An 18,777-nucleotide genomic window follows, 5' to 3' on the forward strand; every position below is an offset into this window, starting at 1 on the left:
CTGTGGACTTCTGTCTTCTGTCTCTGGGCCTCTGTCTTCTGTCTGTGGACCTCTGTCTTCTGTCTCTGGACCTCTGTCTTCTGTCTCTGGACCTCTGTCTTCTGTCTCTGGACCTCTGTCTTCTGTCTGTGGACCTCTGTCTTCTGTCTCTGGACCTCTGTCTTCTGTCTCTGGACCTCTGTCTTCTGTCTCTGGACCTCTGTCTTCTGTCTCTGGACCTCTGTCTTCTGTCTCTGGACCTGTGTCTTCTGTCTGTGGACCTCTGTCTTCTGTCTCTGGACCTCTGTCTTCTGTCTCTGGACCTCTGTCTTCTGTCTCTGGACCTCTGTGGACCTCTGTCTTCTGTCTCTGGACCTCTGTGGACCTCTGTCTTCTGTCTCTGGACCTCTGTCTTCTGTCTCTGGACCTCTGTGGACCTCTGTCTTCTGTCTCTGGACCTCTGTGGACCTCTGTCTTCTGTCTCTGGACCTCTGTCTTCTGTCTCTGGACCTCTGTCTTCTGTCTCTGGACCTCTGTCTTCTGTCTCTGGACCTCTGTCTTCTGTCTCTGGACCTCTGTCTTCTTTCTCTGGACCTCTGTCTTCTGTCTCTGGACCTCTGTCTTCTTTCTCTGGACCTCTGTCTTCTGTCTCTGGACCTCTGTCTTCTGTCTCTGGACCTCTGTCTTCTGTCTCTGGACCTCTGTCTTCTCTGTCTTCTGTCTCTGGACCTCTGTCTTCTGTCTCTGGACCTCTGTCTTCTGTCTGTGGACCTCTGTCTTCTGTCTCTGGACCTCTGTCTCTGTCTGTGGACCTCTGTCTTCTGTCCTCTGGACCTCTGTCCTTCTGTCTGTGGACCTCTGTCTTCCTGTCCTGCTGGACCTCTGTCTTCTGTCTCTGGACCTCTGTCTTCTGTCTGTGGACCTCTGTCTCTTCTCTGGACCTCTGTCTTCTGTCTGTGGACCTCTGTCCTTCTGTCTCTGGACCTCTGTCTTCTGTCTCTGGACCTCTGTCTTCTGTCTGCTGGACCTCTGTCTTCTGTCTCTGGACTCTGTCTTCTGTCTCGGGACCTGTGTCTTCTGTCTGTGGACCTCTGTCTTCTGTCTCTGGACCTTTGTCTCTGTCTCTGGACCTCTGTCTTCTGTCTCTGGACCTCGTCTTCTGTCTCTGACCTGTCTTCTGTCTGTGGACCTCTGTCTTCTGTCTCTGGACCTCTGTCTTCTGTCTCTGGACCTCTGTCTTCTGTCTCTGGACCTCTGTCTGGACCTCTGTCTTCTGTCTCTGGACCTCTGTGGACCTCTGTCTTCTGTCTCTGGACCTCTGTCTTCTGTCTCTGGACCTCTGTGGACCTCTGTCTTCTGTCTCTGGACCTCTGTGGACCTCTGTCTTCTGTCTCTGGACCTCTGTCTTCTGTCTCTGGACCTCTGTCTTCTCTGTCTTCTGTCTGTGGACCTCTGTCTTCTGTCTCTGGACCTCTGTCTTCTGTCTCTGGACCTCTGTCTTCTCTGTCTTCTGTCTCTGGACCTCTGTCTTCTGTCTGTGGACCTCTGTCTTCTGTCTCTGGACCTCTGTCTTCTCTGTCTTCTGTCTGTGGACCTCTGTCTTCTGTCTCTGGACCTCTGTCAGGTGCTGATTGATGGTTTGGAGCCTGAAACCAGCTCAGATTCAGGTTTTAGAGGTTTTAAAAATGACTCATCTAAACAGTTTTCACTAACTTAACAACTGGAGCTGTAGAAACACTTTGTAGAGGTGAAAGTAAATTCCTCTGTGTTCTGTGTTCCCCGTGTAAAATACCACAGCATCTGAACTCCTGACTCACTGACCTTCGACCTGTGACCTTTAAAGAGGAGGCCTAATTTAGTCCACTGTTGACACCTTGGTGACCGACCACGTACACAGACACACACTCAGTCAGTCGGTTCAGCTCCTGTCCTCTGTGAAGCTCAGAGACGTTGATGCACATGCGACATAACTGCAGTGGAAACCTTTTCATTCTTCGTCCTGTCTCCCTCTCCTCCTCCTCATGTCAACAGTCTTCATTCTATCCCTGAGGTAGCGACTCAGCTAATGTGACGGCTGCTATTGTTAACAGAGCTCCACCACGTTCCTGTTCGTTCACTCACCTGCTGCTGAGGTGAACATTTAGAATAGAATCACATGGAGGAGTTTTATTCACCAAATCAAACGACTTTCAGACTTGTTGTCACACACGAGTAGAAACTAATGCTATTAAGTCAGGTTAGAACTGTCAGTTATTCATTTGTTGGAGTTTGATGTTTAACATCTTTTATTGTGATAAATGAAGTGAAGGAATTCAAAACCTTTGTTTAGCAGTAACTGTCTGTTCAGCTGTGGATGAGTCAGAAACATAACAAACGGATGTAAAATTAACTTTTCCATTGTTTAATGTGTCAGTAACGTGTTGTCATCACGTCGTTCTCTCGTCTTTATTTATGTCTCGCTGCTGCTGAGTCCATTATAAAGATGGATGTAGTGTTTGAGATGATACAGTAACTGTGTTTAGTCTGAGGTGCTTTGTGCCAACTTGGAAAAAACAAAAGACAAAGACTGAATCCAAGTCCTCTCGTATGTTTAGTCCGTGTTCCTTTAATTTAATTGGTCGTTGACTAATGGGAAGTAGTTTAACAGCCACACTAGATGTTGTCTCCACCTGTAGCTTCATCGGTCTGATCTGTACCAACAAACACAAGAGAACAGATGAATACACAGATGACACATGACCAACCAGCTACAAACCTACAAACTCTCAGATTTTATCACCATGAACTTCACAAACTGATTGTCTGGAACTGCCCTGTCGTCCAATCAGGAGGCTGGATCCATGTTTTCTGGGTACAAGAGAACCAGGGAGAGGAGCCCACGCAGACCAGACCATCATCATCCTGCACGCCAAGGTGGCTCAGAAGTCTTACGGCAACGAGAAAAGGTTTGGTGACACTCTTCATCCTCAGCTTCATGGGAATAATGTGTCTGACTCTGTGGTTTAATGAGATGTTACTTCACCTGCAGGTTCTTCTGTCCTCCTCCTTGTGTTTACATCACTGGTCACGGATGGAGGATCACACAGGATCATCTGAAAGGTAAAAAGTTAATTAAAGGTAAAAATAGATTCAACAAACTTCATACCTCATAAGTCAAAACGTGCTCATGTCTTTATTTCCCTCCTCTCCTCCAGCGGCTGCTTCTGGAGATCGAGTGTGCGGCTACATGTGTCTGGACAGTTCCAGTCAGTCTCAGGCCGACACATTCAAACTCATCTTCGACGAGCAGCCAAACTCCAGGGTGAGAAGACTGTTTACGAGTGTTTTCTCACACTGTTTTACTGGACTGATTTTGTCGACAGCTGTCAGATGATTTCTTAAAACAAATGTTTGAACTGGCCTCAGCTCCGGCTAAATTATTGTCTACGTCTCTCTCCAAGCAGCAGGAGGTCAGTGATGAAGTGTCAGGAAACGGCATGTTCATGTTTTTATTCCTTCTTAATCCTAAACACTGGATAAAGTCAGATCCATATTTGTGTTTAAGGTTATAGATTCATAGACAGCACAGGTTTATAATTATCACACAGTGATGAGTCCACAGTTCCAGGAGCTGCCAGTTGTTCTCATACATGTGTCCGTGTCGTTATGTTGTCCGATGGAGATGCAGCTTTATCCAACTGGAGGTTAGCGTTCCATCCACGATCTCACCAAACTCTGGGCTTTGTTTTTCTAACCCGACATCACAGCACAGAGAGAGTTCAGTTCGCTGGTTTTCATCCATGAACCATGTTTGTTTGGTTCAAGAAGACGTGACTGTTGATTCATTGTCATCTAAAACCAGACCTCCAGTGGTTCAGTGTGATGTCTGGTGATTTACTCAGTCATAATGTTCACGCTCCTTCTTCACAAAGAACAAAACATCAGTTCAAGAGGGTGGAAACTATTTTTTGTTGGCTTCAACCAATCTTCAGTTTGTCCCAGTCTTTATAGCCTGTTCAGAAACTAACGGGACACAGATCTCAGAGCAGATGTTTGTTCCCTGTGCTCGGTTTTTCACACTGTTTCACAATGTGACCTAAGGGGATCTAATACTGATGAGATACAGAATTTCTATCAGAAACACAAATATCTGCACAAATTTGGTGCCAGTTCATCTACTGCAGGGATCATGAATGTCTTCATAAAGAAATCTGGTCATTTAATTCTCACTAAACCTTAATGCTGAATTTATTTCTGCAACTGAAGCAACATTAATGATAAATTTGACTCATGTTGAGCTGTAGATTAGCAGCTGATTGAGTCTTAGACTGAAGACCTGGAGCTCTGAGCGTCTGAGCGTCACACAGCTCTGTGTGTTTACTCAGACAAGACACTCGCCTCCTTTATTACAGCCGACTGTTGACTGGACAAACAGTCGCGCTGCACTGCTGTAAACACACCGTGTGTGTTCGCTGGTCTCTGCTTGTTTACTTGCTGTAAGAGAAGAACACAAGAAAGAGACGTCCTACATCTGCATTATGGTGACGTTCATCAGTCAATATGTCAAACACTGAGAATGGTGGAGAACACGTTATTTAACCAGCTCTGCCTCTCTGAAACATCTCTCCATCTGCTCAGTGACCCTGAAGTCTTCATCCTCTGACATTTAAGTGCATCTGAACATGGATTTAAAAAGTTTAACATGCTTCAGTTCCACTCAGACTTGGGTTAAAGTTTGAATCCAGCTAAGGTTTCCAGACAGGTTCTGTGCTCTGTCACATACACTCTCTCTGTCTCTGTCTCGGTCTCTCTGCAGCAGATGTTCGCCTGCGCCAAGTCCCTGTTCATCTCCGATCAGGACAAGAGGAAACACTTCCGGCTGCTGCTGCAGCTTTTCTTGGGCAACAGACAGGAAGTGGGTTCTTTCCAGAGCCGAATGATCAAAGTCATCTCCAAACCCTCACAGAAGAGGCAGTCGATGAAGAACGCAGACTGTGAGTCACATTCAAACTGCTCATTACTGCAGGTAAAACGAGGCGACATTAGTTTGAACCTCTGTGCGAGTGTCTGTGTTGTTTGTTTTTCAGTGTGCATCTCTTCGTGCTCCAGAGTAGCGCTGTTCAACCGTTTGCGCTCGCAGACCGTCAGCACTCGTTACCTCTCAGTGGACAGAGGAGCCTTCATAGCCAGCGCCAGGCAGTGGACAGCGTTCACCATCACCATGGGTAGATGTGCAGGAGCTTGTGTGTTCACTGTGTTTCTGATTCTCACATAAACCTTGAGTGCAGTGAAGCTCATGTTCTCCTCAGTCTCTAATTTACTGTAATGTCAAGTATCTTACATATAACGTACAGTAGTTGTTCCATGAAATGTGTTTTTAGCCACGCTGCCTGTGTGAGATGGAACCACTTTGTTCCTGACTGAAGCATCTCAATGACCAATGGACCAAATGAGATAATATTTCATGGTCCCCAGAGGATGACTTTTTGATGATGTTCATTCATGTTTTACTCAAATGAATAGTTTCAAGCACCACGAGTCCAACTTTAATCTGCTTTATCACCACATGATGAGTGCTAGTTACTGAATGTTAACATGCTAATATGTTAAACTAAGATGTTTGCTGTACTCACACAGACAAAACAATGCAGAAGTCTGTGGTGGTTGTGTTGTTTCCTAAATTCCAGCTGGAAGAACAGATTAGTTGTATTTCCTGTTGGTCTGAGGAACAAAGATCATAGAAGCCAGCTCTGCTCGTCCCTGAAACAGCAGGTTAATACAAGGTGTTTCTGTGTTTTATTCATCTCAGTATTTCATTTCCACTCAGCTAAAAACTTTAAAGCTGTAGAACCAGTACTAAGGTGTCACAGACACAGAGATGACCAGTGACCGTCACTAGCATCAAACCTGAACCTTCCAGTCACCAGACGGCTCCTCTCTCACGGCCACCCTGCATAAATACACTCACTGTGCCGGTGGCTGTTCTGCAGCGTTTCCCTGTCCAGAGATCTGGGAGGTTATTTATTTAACACAGTTCACGGTGTTCATCGACCTCCCACCACTAAAACCTAACGTCAGTCATTCATCTACCTTCACTCCCTCCTCTCTGCTCCACACACACCACACACTTTGTTTTGGTCATTATTCTGTGATTAAGTAAAAAAAATCAGCCATAGTCTGTAATGAAGTGTGTGTTGCAGTGGAAATATTTCTATTCGTGTGTGCGTGTGTGTGTGTGTGTGTGTGTGTGTGTGTGTGTGTGTGTGTGTGTGTGTGTGTGTGTGTGTGTGTGTGTGTGTGTGTGTGTGTGTGTGTGTGTGTGTTCAGTGGAGGGCCAGCGTGCTGACCAAGGGGACTTTGTGCTGAACGAAGGCTTCATCTGTTACGGCTGTGTGGTCCAGTTAGTGTGTACCGAGACCGGAGTAGCTCTGCCACCCATGGTAACACACACACACACACACACACACACACACACACACACACACGTATTAAAACACAACTGCACAACAGTATGCTGGTCCATGTTGTATAGTACTATATAGTAGTATAGTAGTAGTAGTAGTATTTAGTAATATATTCACATGTTGTACTGTGTGTACTCACAGATTTGTCTGAATTTCTGCAGTGATTCATTTTTCCCGTTAAAAGTAAAAAGGACTGTTGTTGTGTAACATTTGGGTCCTGTAGGTGCTGACGGTGTGTAGCTGTCCTGTCTGAGTAGAATCGCTGCTCTGATGCTGGACGTCCTACAGATGTGTGTCTGTGCAGGTGTTACATAACCTGCTAATCCCAGAAAGTTAGACTTAGCAGGATCCTTTACCTTTCGCTGAGCCGATCTTTTCTCTAAACTGCAGCTATAACAACCTCAGCTGCTGACCTGGTGTAGGTGGAGAAGGTATAGCTACACACTGCACCTCTATATGTTTTTGTAGCTGCTGCAGCGTTTGTTTGAAGATGAAAACGTTTTCCTCGCGTGATGAGCAGCTCGGTTCGGTTGTTTGCTTGTGGTTGAGACGGAAGAAGGTGAAGGTAGAAAAGTTCAGCAGATTCAGCAGCAGCACAAAGACTTAAATATGAAAACGGAGCCTCTAATACTGTGAGTGTGGTGTTTGAGTGGAAATGCTTAGGATCAGACTTCAGTCTGGAGCTACCAGAAATAATTCATTATGAACCTCGAGCTCTGGGCAGTGTACATCTCAGAATGTCATTAGTCAGCAGAGAGCGAGCTTTGTCAGCTGGTTCTCACACAGTCGTGTTAGGTTTGATTTAAAGTTCCTTTTCCTCCTGCTGTACGTTTATAAGGTGAATAAACTTTATGGTTTTAGGATCTTTTGTTGTTTTAACCACTCAGCTTTATTTCACCCTCAAATCTGAGCAGCCTCTCTTTCTCTTAATGTCACGTGTGAAGCTTTGCTGATTGAAAAGTCACATGATGAAGTTCCTATTTTCTTTTTTGAGTAACGGTACAGAGTCCATTTAATTTAGTGTTTATATCTTATTTTAGACTTGATACAGGATTAGGTGAAGTCTAAGTTAAAAAGTACAAATGCCTGTTTTAATGTCTCCATGCAGATTAACATGCAGGTAAACTCTCCAGCCCAGATGGATTTCCATTTGTCAGAGAGAACTTCTCATTATGTTTCTGTTATCAGGACAAAATGTATGAGTTTATTCTGATAAAATATTTTTGCCTTGCTCAGAAGTTTAATCTCAGTTTTTTCACTTCTCTTGCCAACAGGTGATTCGTAAAGTCAACAAGCAGCACGCCATCTTAGACGTGGACGAGCCAGTTTCTCAGCTCCACAAGTGCAGCTTCCAGTTCAGAGACGATCCTCAGGCCTTCCTGTGTTTATCCAATGACACCATTATACAGCACCAGGTGAGGCGTTCTCACTTTCCCATCACCTTACCTCTTGTTCTTTCTCTGTAATAATAATTAATAATATCATAATCATAATAAAATACTTCCCTCCAGGCTCAACCCAGTGTCAGAGACCCCAGCAGAGTGGTGCTGAACGATGGAGCCTGTTGGACCATCATCGGAGTGGAAGCAGTGGAGTTCACCTTCAATCAGGGGCCAGCCTGTATCCAGACACCAGTTAGTCCTTTTCCAGTCATCACTGGGTTAGAGGTGAGTTCAAAGGTGACTGACACACTGTTTTCAAAGATACCTCATAGTACCTGTCTGTGTTTTTAATCAGTTTCTCAGGTGGAGCAACTTTTGAAGTCATTAAACCTCAAAAGTTAGAAGAGTTTATGAGGATTCAGGAATCAGAGTACGTTATCATATGAGCAGAGGTGTCGTTTTACTGCAGGTGAACGGTGGAGGACACGTCGCCATGTTGGAGATCAGCGGAGAAAACTTCAGTCCTCATCTCAAAGTCTGGTTTGGAAACATTGAAGCTGAGACCATGTTCAAGTGAGTATAGAGGCGTCAGGAAGACGAGTGTGTGGAAGGAAGAGGAGGAGGAGGAAGAGGAGGAGGAAGAGGAAGAGGAGGAGGAAGAGGAAGAGGAGGGGATGTATTATAGTGAAGACAGTAAAAGTGTGTGATAAAGCAAGGGATGATTATGTATGATTATATTGTGATACAACATAATCTGCACATTTGATGTTTGTTGCAGATCTTTAATAAAACGTTAGGGTTGAGCTTTAATCCAGAACGAAATCTGTCAGAAAAATATTTCTATTTTTTTCAAATACTGTAAAAGAAGCATCAGCATTCATATAAACGGTAGTTCAAGTGAAATAAATACACTCACTTACTGATCTCATCTAACTAACATGCTGATTAGTTAGTTTAACATAACTTCCATTTAATTTTTGTATCTACGTCTGCCAAATAATTAGAGACAGTTAATCAATTTGTTTTTAGAGTTTATTCCTTCTCACTTTCTTTGTTTAGGACTAAATTATAGGAATCACAGGGACAGAGCATCAGGCAGTTTTCCCAAATAATTTGAGTCAAATAATTATTCATTCAGACATTTTCAGTTTATTGAACTTTCCTGTTTACCTGTATTCATCCGTTTTAACAGACCGAGCCAAAGCCTGACCTGAAGTGTATAAAGGGGGTTATGTTATACTCCGACATCGTCAGAGAAACTCACACAGGGAACAATCGTCTCTCTAACTCTTGTGTGGGAGTCTGTACGTTACAGAGAAGCTCTGCAGAGACGTGTCCCCTCACAGAATCTCATATGATGTGTCCTAAAGACAAACAGCCTCTCTGACGTCAGAATCCACCTCAGATCCCACACCTGAGGTGCTGAGACATCATAAGTCAGGGTCTCTGCCTGAGAGCGGCTCGCCACGAGGTTCTGCAAATATTCCTCCCGTCGCCATCAGCTCGGCGGCGCAGAGGAAAGCTGTGTTTGTGAACACAATGTGCTGTTTGTACGAGAAGCTGCAGCCCATTAGGAACATGATACCTGTCTGCCATGCACAGCAGAGGCGCAGTGTAGGTCAGAGGGAAGTGGCTTAGAAAAGTGCAGTGAACACGTCTGCTGCCCGCTTGGATTTTCATATTCCACACAGAACTATGTTTAGTCTGTCACAGTCAGGTAATTATCTGCTTTTCCTGCAGAGTTTTAGAAAATCTAAAGAATCTAGAAGTCTAAATTCTTTTAGAGGTCCTCATGTCCACGATACTGAAATAAGCTTCTTCTTCACAGGGTAAAGTTTATCAGATTTAATGTTCAGACCTCTATTTAACTATGATTTTAAACATTTATCTCTGGGAACGTCCACCCTCTGCTCTGCCACTTATTTCACTTATAGGCCACTAATGCTGTTAGATCCCAGCTGACGCTCGGTGACAGAGGCGGGTTACGCTGAGTCCAGGTCACCACAGGGCCGACACACAGAAAACCATCCACAGCTCCTAATCAACCTGCATGACTTTGAGCAGGTGGAGAACACGTTCCACACAGAAACAGGAACCACTTACTGATCACTGGACCTCTGTGCCGCCGTGTTTGTGAAGTTAATTGTTGTTAATTGATTTAACTTCCTAATGACTTCATTAACTTCCTTTAATAACTTAATAACCTGATTCTAGACTGAATCATCTCACAGTCGTCTTCTTCTTCTTCTTCCTTCTCCTCAGGTCTCCTAAATCTCTGCTCTGCGTGGTTCCTGACGTCTCCGTCTTTAGTGACAGTTGGCGCTCGCTGCGTCGCGTCATCACCGTCCCCCTGGCTCTCGTCCGAGTGGACGGCCTCATTTATCGCACATCCTTCAGCTTCACCTACAGCCCTGAGCTCCACCCGCCTCAATCTGTCAGAGGAGCAGCAGGAGGAGGGAAGGTGGACGGAGGGACGGACCGAGGTCAGGAGGACGACGTCCTGTTAGAGACCATCCATCAGGAGTTCACCAGAGCTAATTTCCACCTCTTCATGCAGAGTTAACTAGACTGTCCTCAGGTGGAGGTTTGGAACAAGTTCTCGTCATCAGGTGGAGGCAAGAAACGAGTGATTCAGTAAATGGACTCTGGACGTCACAGTGTCGACACGATCATTAATAAACACAGTGTACAGTCAGAAAAGGTGAAGTTCAGACTGTTAATGAGGAAGGAAACGTGTTAACATGATTCACTGTACGTGAGAGAAACACTGAATGTTCGGATCAAATCCTCCACTTTTCTAGATTTAATGGTTCTGAACTATCATTTAGTAAAAGACTTCAGAGACTTAAACAGATTTCTGTCCTGGAACTTGAGTCAACTGGTCTCATGTCTCCAATCGATTGGTTCCCTAAACTTACTGACCTAACCAACCAATAATTAATGTACTTTATTTTGTAGGTGAATCAAATCATCCACAAAATAAAATCAAAAACTGATCATTATCAGGAAGTACTGTCACTGTCGTCATGTTCAGATAACAAACTACGATATTATCGAGTTCTCTTGTGCTGTGAGACTCTCATCAGTTTCTCTGAACCTTCACTGGACCAGGCAACGACTACTCGGCACATCCAGCATCCTCTGACCTTTGACCTCTGTGAAAGCACAAAGATGGCTGTTGCAGCTGCTGCAGTTAACTGAACATTAAAACATCCGACGTACGACTTTACCCCATGAGACTCAGCAGAATGACCCTGAGTTACCCTTCACTCACCTCTGTGGTCACAGAGAGCTGGAACTGCACTGAAGTGGAGATGAACTGTGAACGTCTCAAAGAAAACAGAGTTATAACGTGATACAGAGAGAGTACAGTGAGGTTCTATGACACATGAGCCGACGGCACAGTGAGAGAAAGCAGCAGTGAAACACTTTGAGAAAAAACCTTTAACTCAATAATCTGTCGGAGATGGAAGCTGAGGTGTGAATGGAGCTTTGTTACTGTTGTACAGTGAAGCAGCAGCTCAGGCTGCTCCCACAGGATCTGTCTCAATGTTTTAATTCCATGAAGTCCTGTAAGAGCCAGAAGACTCCAGTGGAGTTCAGTTTGGCCTGAATGATTTTAAAATCACTAATTTATTTAAATATAACCTGGAGAGAGTGTATCTACATGAAAAACAAGGCGCCAGTTGCTTCAGTGATTATCCAGCAGTAGGACCAGTGTTAATAATCATCTACTAACGTTCTTCAAGATGAGTGATTAGGAACATTCGTCCAGTAGATTTTAGGGAACCAAACTTGGAAAACTGTTTCTTCACTGGTGCACTTCATCTTTCCAACTTTATCTTATTAGACTCTTGTGCCGTGTTTAGTTTAATCTGTCCTGTGATCTACTGGACCACTCAGAGCGGTGATGACAGAAATCCTTTGGTTCAGGTCCAGAACATCAACACCTCCTTCACACTCTGTCCCTTTGTCCCTTTAAGCTCTCGTTCTTATAACGTTAATCCAATTAATTAAAGTGTCTGAGGAGCTCAACAAACCAACAAAGCCGACATCACCCGACTCTTTTTGTAGGTTCGATCTTTTGAAGTGAAGTTGGGAGTAATGAAGTTTGTAGTTAAAAGCAAAACCAAAAGGCTCTTTTTGTTCCGACCAAGTGAAGCAGGAGATAATCACACAGGCGTGACGGGACCTCCCACATGTTGTAAGGCTGCAGAATAAAACTACAGTCACTTGTTACTGCTGCATATTTCTCATTCTTAACACGGCGACGTCTTCATTCAAACATACAGTTCAGAGAAGAAACAAGTCATTTCATTCGATCACACACTGGAACACAGACACAGTCTAAAGAGAAAGAAGAGAGTTTAATTTTGTGAAAGTAGTTTTTAACTCATTTTACAATCTGATCCTCGGGGTCGTTTGAGAAGACAAACTTCTTGTGGCTGTTCTAAAACCCTCCTCCTGTACGTACGCAGACCTTCCTGGAGCTCTTCTCTGTCACATTTCATCTTTTTCTAATGACCAGTTGTTTTCAGATGTGTCTGAGATCTATGAAGCAGCTCAGTGATAACATACGACGACAACAGGCTCGAAGTGTTAGTGTCTAACGGGTTCCTCACACAGACTGAAGGCCTGGAGAGGCCTCCACTTCCTCTTCATGCCTCACGTGTCTAATATTCAGAGGGGAACAGACCGGCATGTGTCTGTCTTCCTGTGCTCTTCTCTCCCTTCCTCCTCTTCCTCATCATTAACAACACAAACGTGCGGAGGAAGGAGACGGTGGAAACACAAGACCGGGCCGTATGTGGGCTCCTAATCTCTATCATGTGGGAGAAACTTCAAACTGAGAGATTCACGTGCCCAAAACACGAACGCCCGCCACGTTTTCCCTCCATCCTGATGAACGAGAAGCCAAATGAAAGAGCCCATTGTTGGGTTTTAATCTATAGGGACACACCTTCATTCTTCATTCAGACCCTTGACCTGTGTTACCTGAAGAAAAGAGCTCAGTCACTTCAAACCCTCTGGATGCTGCACATTGAATGTCGCCTTTCTTCGCCACCTGAAAATGGAAAGAACAGTCTGTCATCATTTCAAATAGGATGAAGAACGGCACGATATTTAATTAACAGAGCTGGTGTTTCACCTGATGGAGAGATTCTAATCTGCTCTGACAGGCTGTCAGTGTGGCAGGATTTATGATTGATTACATGGTAAATGTGGTGTTTTTACACACGGTATGAACTCCACCTGCTCTGGATCTGCACAGAATAATAGTACAAGTCTCTTCTACAGCTCTGTGTCCTGTTTTCCTTCAGTCCTTTACTTTGAACTGAAGTCTGCACTCAGATGATGCTCCACTGATCTTGATGCTTCAACCAAAGTGTGAAGGAAACCACTGCCTCCTGATCAACATCCGTCCTCAGAGCTAAACTAACGATGACCTTTGCAGCACGTGGAGACGCAGCAGCTTGTTTCTCAGTATCTCAGTGATCTTGTTGTTTGTGACCTTCAGCTTTAAATGAGCAGTGAAACTACATCCACCAGCTTCTTCTGCAGATCTACAGTTTTACCTAGTGGGAAATGAAGCTCTGCTCTGTCTTTGTGGCTCCCAGCTGTGCTGTTTAATACCTGTTTCAGTCTATTTTAATTTTGCCAGACGTCACTCAGCATTTAGAAACACTGCTCCGTGTCTCACCACACGTGTGTCAGCACATAGTGTGGTGGGGCGGCGCTGCTGATTCTCGTCCCAGCAGCATCTGTCTATGGCAGTGAAATCGCTGATGTGTGTCAGTAATCGTGGTCGTTCACATAAACGCAAGGTGGTGGTGGACTGTCTATTTATAAATAAAATGACTTTTACATTCATTAATTCAAACGGGGGTGATGGGGATGGAGAGCAGATGTGCAGAGATAACAACTGTCACATTAGACTCCAGTGTTCTGTGTGTGGTTTAGACAAAACAAGTACGTTTGTTAACGTTAAAGAGACACTGTACTGTGGTTCTCTTGATTTTGTAATAAACACAATGTCTCATGACTGATAAGATTTTATCTGTTGAACCTCACTCTTAATCTTTAACCTTAATTATTGATTTACAGTAGTATTAAACAGAATGTGCAGCTGAGGCTCATCATTCATCAGTCATTAGATTTTGTATTTGTCCAAATTTAAATTATAACCTTTCTGCACTATTGAGGCAGACGGTTTCGCTGCTAGGAGGGTGAAAATGTTGAACTTATTTATTTAGCATAGTTGCAAAAATCAAACCAAATGTTTGAGGCTCCACAGACCAAACTGTTTCCTTGAAGTTTTCTGTTGCAGTTGCTGAGTCAGCACTAGCAGACATGATCCAGAATCCTTTGAAGGTTATAGATTCTGGTAGAAGGGAATGGATCTGAAGTTATGAATAACATAAGTTTCTAATATTAAAAAAATGATCAGGATTATGATTGTTGCTGTGTTCACTGTGAGGGGGGTTACCCTCAGGGTTCATTGTAGGATTTAGTGTCAGGGAAACAGGATTAGAGTAAAGTTTGGATCCTCACAGGGAAAACACACGTGTACAGGAACAGTATTATACCGGGGCCTCGACCTCCCTGCAGTCCCAGCACTCATATCCTTCACAGTGTGGTCGAGGGGCCCCGTCTCTCTGGCTTCTCTTTGTGCCTTACAGTGGGATAAAGGAGCCTACTGTCCACGTCTGCTCTGCTTTACCACAATCCTCTGCCTGTAAATCATCACCTCAACATCACGGTGATGGACGGAGAAAGAAAACATGAGAAACTGCCGAGAGGTGAAAAAGGAGAGGAGGAGAAAAGAGAGGCCGGCTGAAGTTCTGATCACAGATTAGACAGAGCAGAGGAGATAAGGAGGAAGAAATGAAAAGAAGATTTGGATAAAATGAGTAAAGGCTGAGAGAAGTGAAGAAGATCAGATGATGGGACGTGAAAGACAGAGACAGAGAAATAGAAGAGTGGAAACTTGAAAAGCAGGATGAACAGAAGGTACAAATAGAGGATATCAAGCTGATACGAGATAAGAGACAACGCTCCGTTCAGCCATAGATCAGCGTGACATGATGAAACTATCATCTCGTCCTCAGAGAAGAAGACGGAGCTCATCAGCTCATTGTCTGATGCTCACAGCTGTTTGACTCCTCCTGTCAGAGCAGTCAGAGAAAAATGAGCAGAATGCTAATGGTGAGATGCTAACGACGCATGGGAAATATGGGAGGAATGCTAATGATGGTTAATGGAGATTAGATCCAGGTGGTCCTGGAAAAAAGCAGCAGAAGAAGATGATGGAAAACTCAGCTTCGGTTTGAACTGTTGCTTCTGTCACGAGGTCTCTGGGAGTTTATCCACTGAGGGTAAAATATCTCCTACAGTTCATTTAGGTTAATTTGTGAACATTGTTATATTAAAAGTTCATTAGTGTGCTGCCACAGGTTCACATGCCATTACAGGGTTTGACCACATGGTGGCAGCATTGAGAAAGACATTGATGTTTGTGTTACATTCTGTTGAATTCTGTTAATAACTTGATGTAAAATGACTCATTTGGCTGTTTTATGTTCCACGTGAAGCTGTTGTAAATTATTAGGAATGTGCTGCACGTTCGTTATTGTTATTTTGTGGGTTTATGGATATTATTTTATTTATTTTGTGTTAGTTTCGATACTTTCATTGTTGCAAAAACCGAAACTTTAAACTAATATTCCTTGAAGTTCAGCTGAAGTGAGTGTACAGGTCAATCACTATCAGATCTACAGTCTTTACTGAGACGCTCTCTTGTAGGTAGAATCACTGGTTTAACATTTATTAATGTTAATGTCACCTGTTGTATTTTACTTTATTATTTTAGATTCACAGTAATCAGAGAACTGTCATCTCAGCGTCGTTCCACCTGGGTCGACCCGTCCTGACAGGAACAAACACAGATGTTCACTGTAACAACAGGTAAATGTGTGTGTTTGTTGTTCTGGTTGTAAAATGAGGATTTATTTGATTTTCAAAGACTTTATAACCGTTTATTTGTGGTATGTGTGTGTTTGTCTAACAGCTGCTACACAGGATGAAGTGTGTGTGTATGAACTGTGCACATCAGAGGAAGTTACCCCAGACAGTCCAGGGTCATGTGTAGAGAGAGAGAATTTACGAGGCTCTGCAGACATGAAGCTCCTCAAATCATGGTGTAAAAAGTGGCTTACAGCGAATATCATCCATCATCATTATGAAATCAAACGTGTCCACCTGTGAACATGGATGTAGAAAAAATCAAGAAGGTGGAGTGCGTACAGGTAACACTCAGGTAACACGTTAGAGGAACAATCACACCAGCCTGAGTTCACGTGCTGTGAAATCCCAGTTTCCCAGATTCATGTGTAAAACTCTGCTTCAGTTTCCTCTGCAGACAGAAGGTGGAAGACGTCGTCTGGTACACAGATGTTTGAGAGGAGCAGGTTTTTATTAGTTTAAGAACCAGCTGACACCGTTCAGAGGGATTTATGAGTAAAACACAGCGACTTAGTGATGGAGCTGGGGGAAGAACTGTAGAACACAAACACTGGGTTGTGTCTAATAGTAGGAGACAAAATGAAAACTCTAAAAATATAAAACCAGTTTTTAAAAGTTTGCAGAAAATATCTTTAATATGTCGACCGCTGTCAGAGGAGGGGGAGGGGGTTAATGACTGTTGACCTGCTGCAGAGCTGTTGACCTTCACATCCTACTGCAACCTGTGAACTGAATACCACAGGAGCCAGAGGACAACACAACACACTCAAAGACAAAGACAAACACACCACGTCCACAGACACAAACACAGACAGAAGATCGAAGTGTGTCTGCTTCAGCAGCTGGAAATTAACGATCAGCGAAATGAGCAGAGAACTGAAGTTCACTCTGTTTCCAGACTCGATCACAAACTGAGAAAAGTAATAAACTACATTTCTAAATTAAAGTTAAAGCTGAACTTACAACTTCTCCCTTCAAGCTGGACTTTTAGATTTGAAACCTTTAAACGTGCATTTTGGGTCTAAATTGATCTGAGTTAGCTCTTTGGTAATAAAATAATAAATCACTACAGTTACGATGAGAGAATAATTTAAAATATAAATTATAATATAATTAAATATAATTTAAAAATATTTATTTATTTTGTTTTTATGTTGTTAAAACCAGGGTCACCGGAGGTCGACTTTAGGTTTAGGTTAAGATAAGGTCACAACACCTCTCTCCTTCTCCTCTCACTCTGTGTTTATCCAAACTAAACTAAACTAAACTAAACTAAACTAAACTAAACTAAACTAAACTAAACTAAACTAAACCACAGTAAGTTCAGAATCTGTGAAGTCGCCCTTTAAAGTCCAAGCGACCAAAAGATTGTTTTAATTTGACAATATGAAGTTTCTACATTTACATAAGAAACATATCTGAGCTCTAAGGAAACTAAATGTTTCTCTGACTGTGTTAAGCTGAGTGATGGTGCGTTTAAATGCTCACGGACAACTGAGACTTATTAATTATGCTGCAGTTTAAATGTTGAGCTCTCAGTCGGCTGCAGGAACAGGGACAGAGCGATTTGACCGGGGCTGGATGGGAGGAGCTGAGGGCAGAGGAGAGGTGTCGGGGGGGAGTGGGAGGCATGAGGCCAGCACAGGGTTCAGGACTGAGAGAGGACTGCCAGGAGGTGCCTGTGTGGAGGGTACGACCTGGAGCCGGCTGAGTCTGAGTGCTGGGTAAATAAAACTGAGTACAAGTCATTAAGTTCTAATATGTGTTAGAGTTTCTAGTTTAGTTCAGACTCTGATGGTCTGTGTGTGGTGGGGGGGCCGGCGTCCTTCAAATATTTAAACTGAGTGAAGTGAAGCTGGTTTATTAGAAAACAACTGAGAAACAGTTTGATGTGAGAAAATCTGTCCTGTGGTTTTAGAAGAAGAGAAAGTACGACATTAAAAGAAGAAGCAGCAGAGACCTGGAGAAGACAAGAACGGTCACTAAGAGTCTGAATCATCAGGAGCTGCGGTCACCTGAGGTGTCTCACCTGGACTGAGGACTAGAGGAACTTCAAATGAACGTGAATTCTTCTTTTAATGTGGAAACAAACGTCTCAGAGTCGGGATGAGGACCGGAGAATTCAGAATCCAAGTCCAGTCGGTGATGGGTTCAGGTCGACTGCTGGTGTCGGTCCACTGTATTCATCCAGTCCAGAGTCCAGAACTACCACTAACTGGTCTGAAGACTGATGTTACTGATTTTCAGCCAACTCACCTGATCTGAGCCTCAGAGAATCTGAAACCTGGACCCAACCAGTCTTCAGTAAAACCTCATCTGATCATTAGATCAGGAAAATAAATGAACCATTAATTAGTTAATGTGGACGTGGACAAAATAACAGAAACACTTGTAACTACATGTTTAAATGATCACAAACCAACAAACAACTAATTAAAGAAACACGAGTTATTAGGAAATAAACTGAGAGAGAGAAGGATGATTTAATGTGTCTGAGATCAGTGTGTGGTGAAGCCTGATCCTTTTCCCACAACACACACACACACTCGCTGCCTTCCTGCAGGTGACTTGACTCACATGATCCCGACTCTGCTCCACCTGACCGAGTTAAAAGGCCGAGTAAACGTCTGTGACCGAGCTAAAGGGCCAACAGATCAACAGATCAGCTGTCTCAGCAGGAGACGGTGTGTGTGTGTGTGTGTGTGTGTGTGTGTGTGTGTGTGTGTGTGTGTGTGTGTGTGTGTGTGTGTGTGTGTGTGTGTGTGTTAGTACACGGTGAACCCACGTAAACCACAGACTAGATACAGTATTTGTGAAAGTATGAAGTATTTCACCTTCTGTTGTATAAATATTTTCTGATAAAGTTCAAATCCATTAACATGAGGTTGAACTCTGTCCTCAGCTGTTTACCTGGTTCAGTGTGTTAAGTCAGTCAGAAGATGGAGGAACAA

The 18,777-nt window shown here is 43.6% G+C and overlaps 1 protein-coding gene across 1 annotated transcript in view; it reads left to right on the forward strand.

The window, feature by feature from the left end:
• rbpjl (recombination signal binding protein for immunoglobulin kappa J region-like) overlaps positions 1 to 11,567 on the forward strand; it is an 18,027-nt gene extending 6,460 nt beyond the window's left edge. The window contains exons 4-13 of the mRNA XM_026349455.1: positions 2,808 to 2,924; positions 3,008 to 3,078; positions 3,174 to 3,280; positions 4,775 to 4,952; positions 5,046 to 5,183; positions 6,286 to 6,398; positions 7,697 to 7,837; positions 7,934 to 8,089; positions 8,274 to 8,377; positions 10,067 to 11,567. Of these exons, the coding sequence (XP_026205240.1) occupies positions 2,808 to 2,924; positions 3,008 to 3,078; positions 3,174 to 3,280; positions 4,775 to 4,952; positions 5,046 to 5,183; positions 6,286 to 6,398; positions 7,697 to 7,837; positions 7,934 to 8,089; positions 8,274 to 8,377; positions 10,067 to 10,367 (1,426 nt within the window). The 3' untranslated portion in view covers positions 10,368 to 11,567. The remainder of the gene's footprint in view (positions 1 to 2,807; positions 2,925 to 3,007; positions 3,079 to 3,173; positions 3,281 to 4,774; positions 4,953 to 5,045; positions 5,184 to 6,285; positions 6,399 to 7,696; positions 7,838 to 7,933; positions 8,090 to 8,273; positions 8,378 to 10,066) is intronic.
• Positions 11,568 to 18,777: the final 7,210 nt, after the last annotated feature.

The sequence above is a fragment of the Anabas testudineus genome, chromosome 5 (genome assembly GCF_900324465.2).
Source record: "Anabas testudineus chromosome 5, fAnaTes1.2, whole genome shotgun sequence".
Classification (NCBI taxonomy): Eukaryota; Metazoa; Chordata; class Actinopteri; order Anabantiformes; family Anabantidae; genus Anabas; species Anabas testudineus.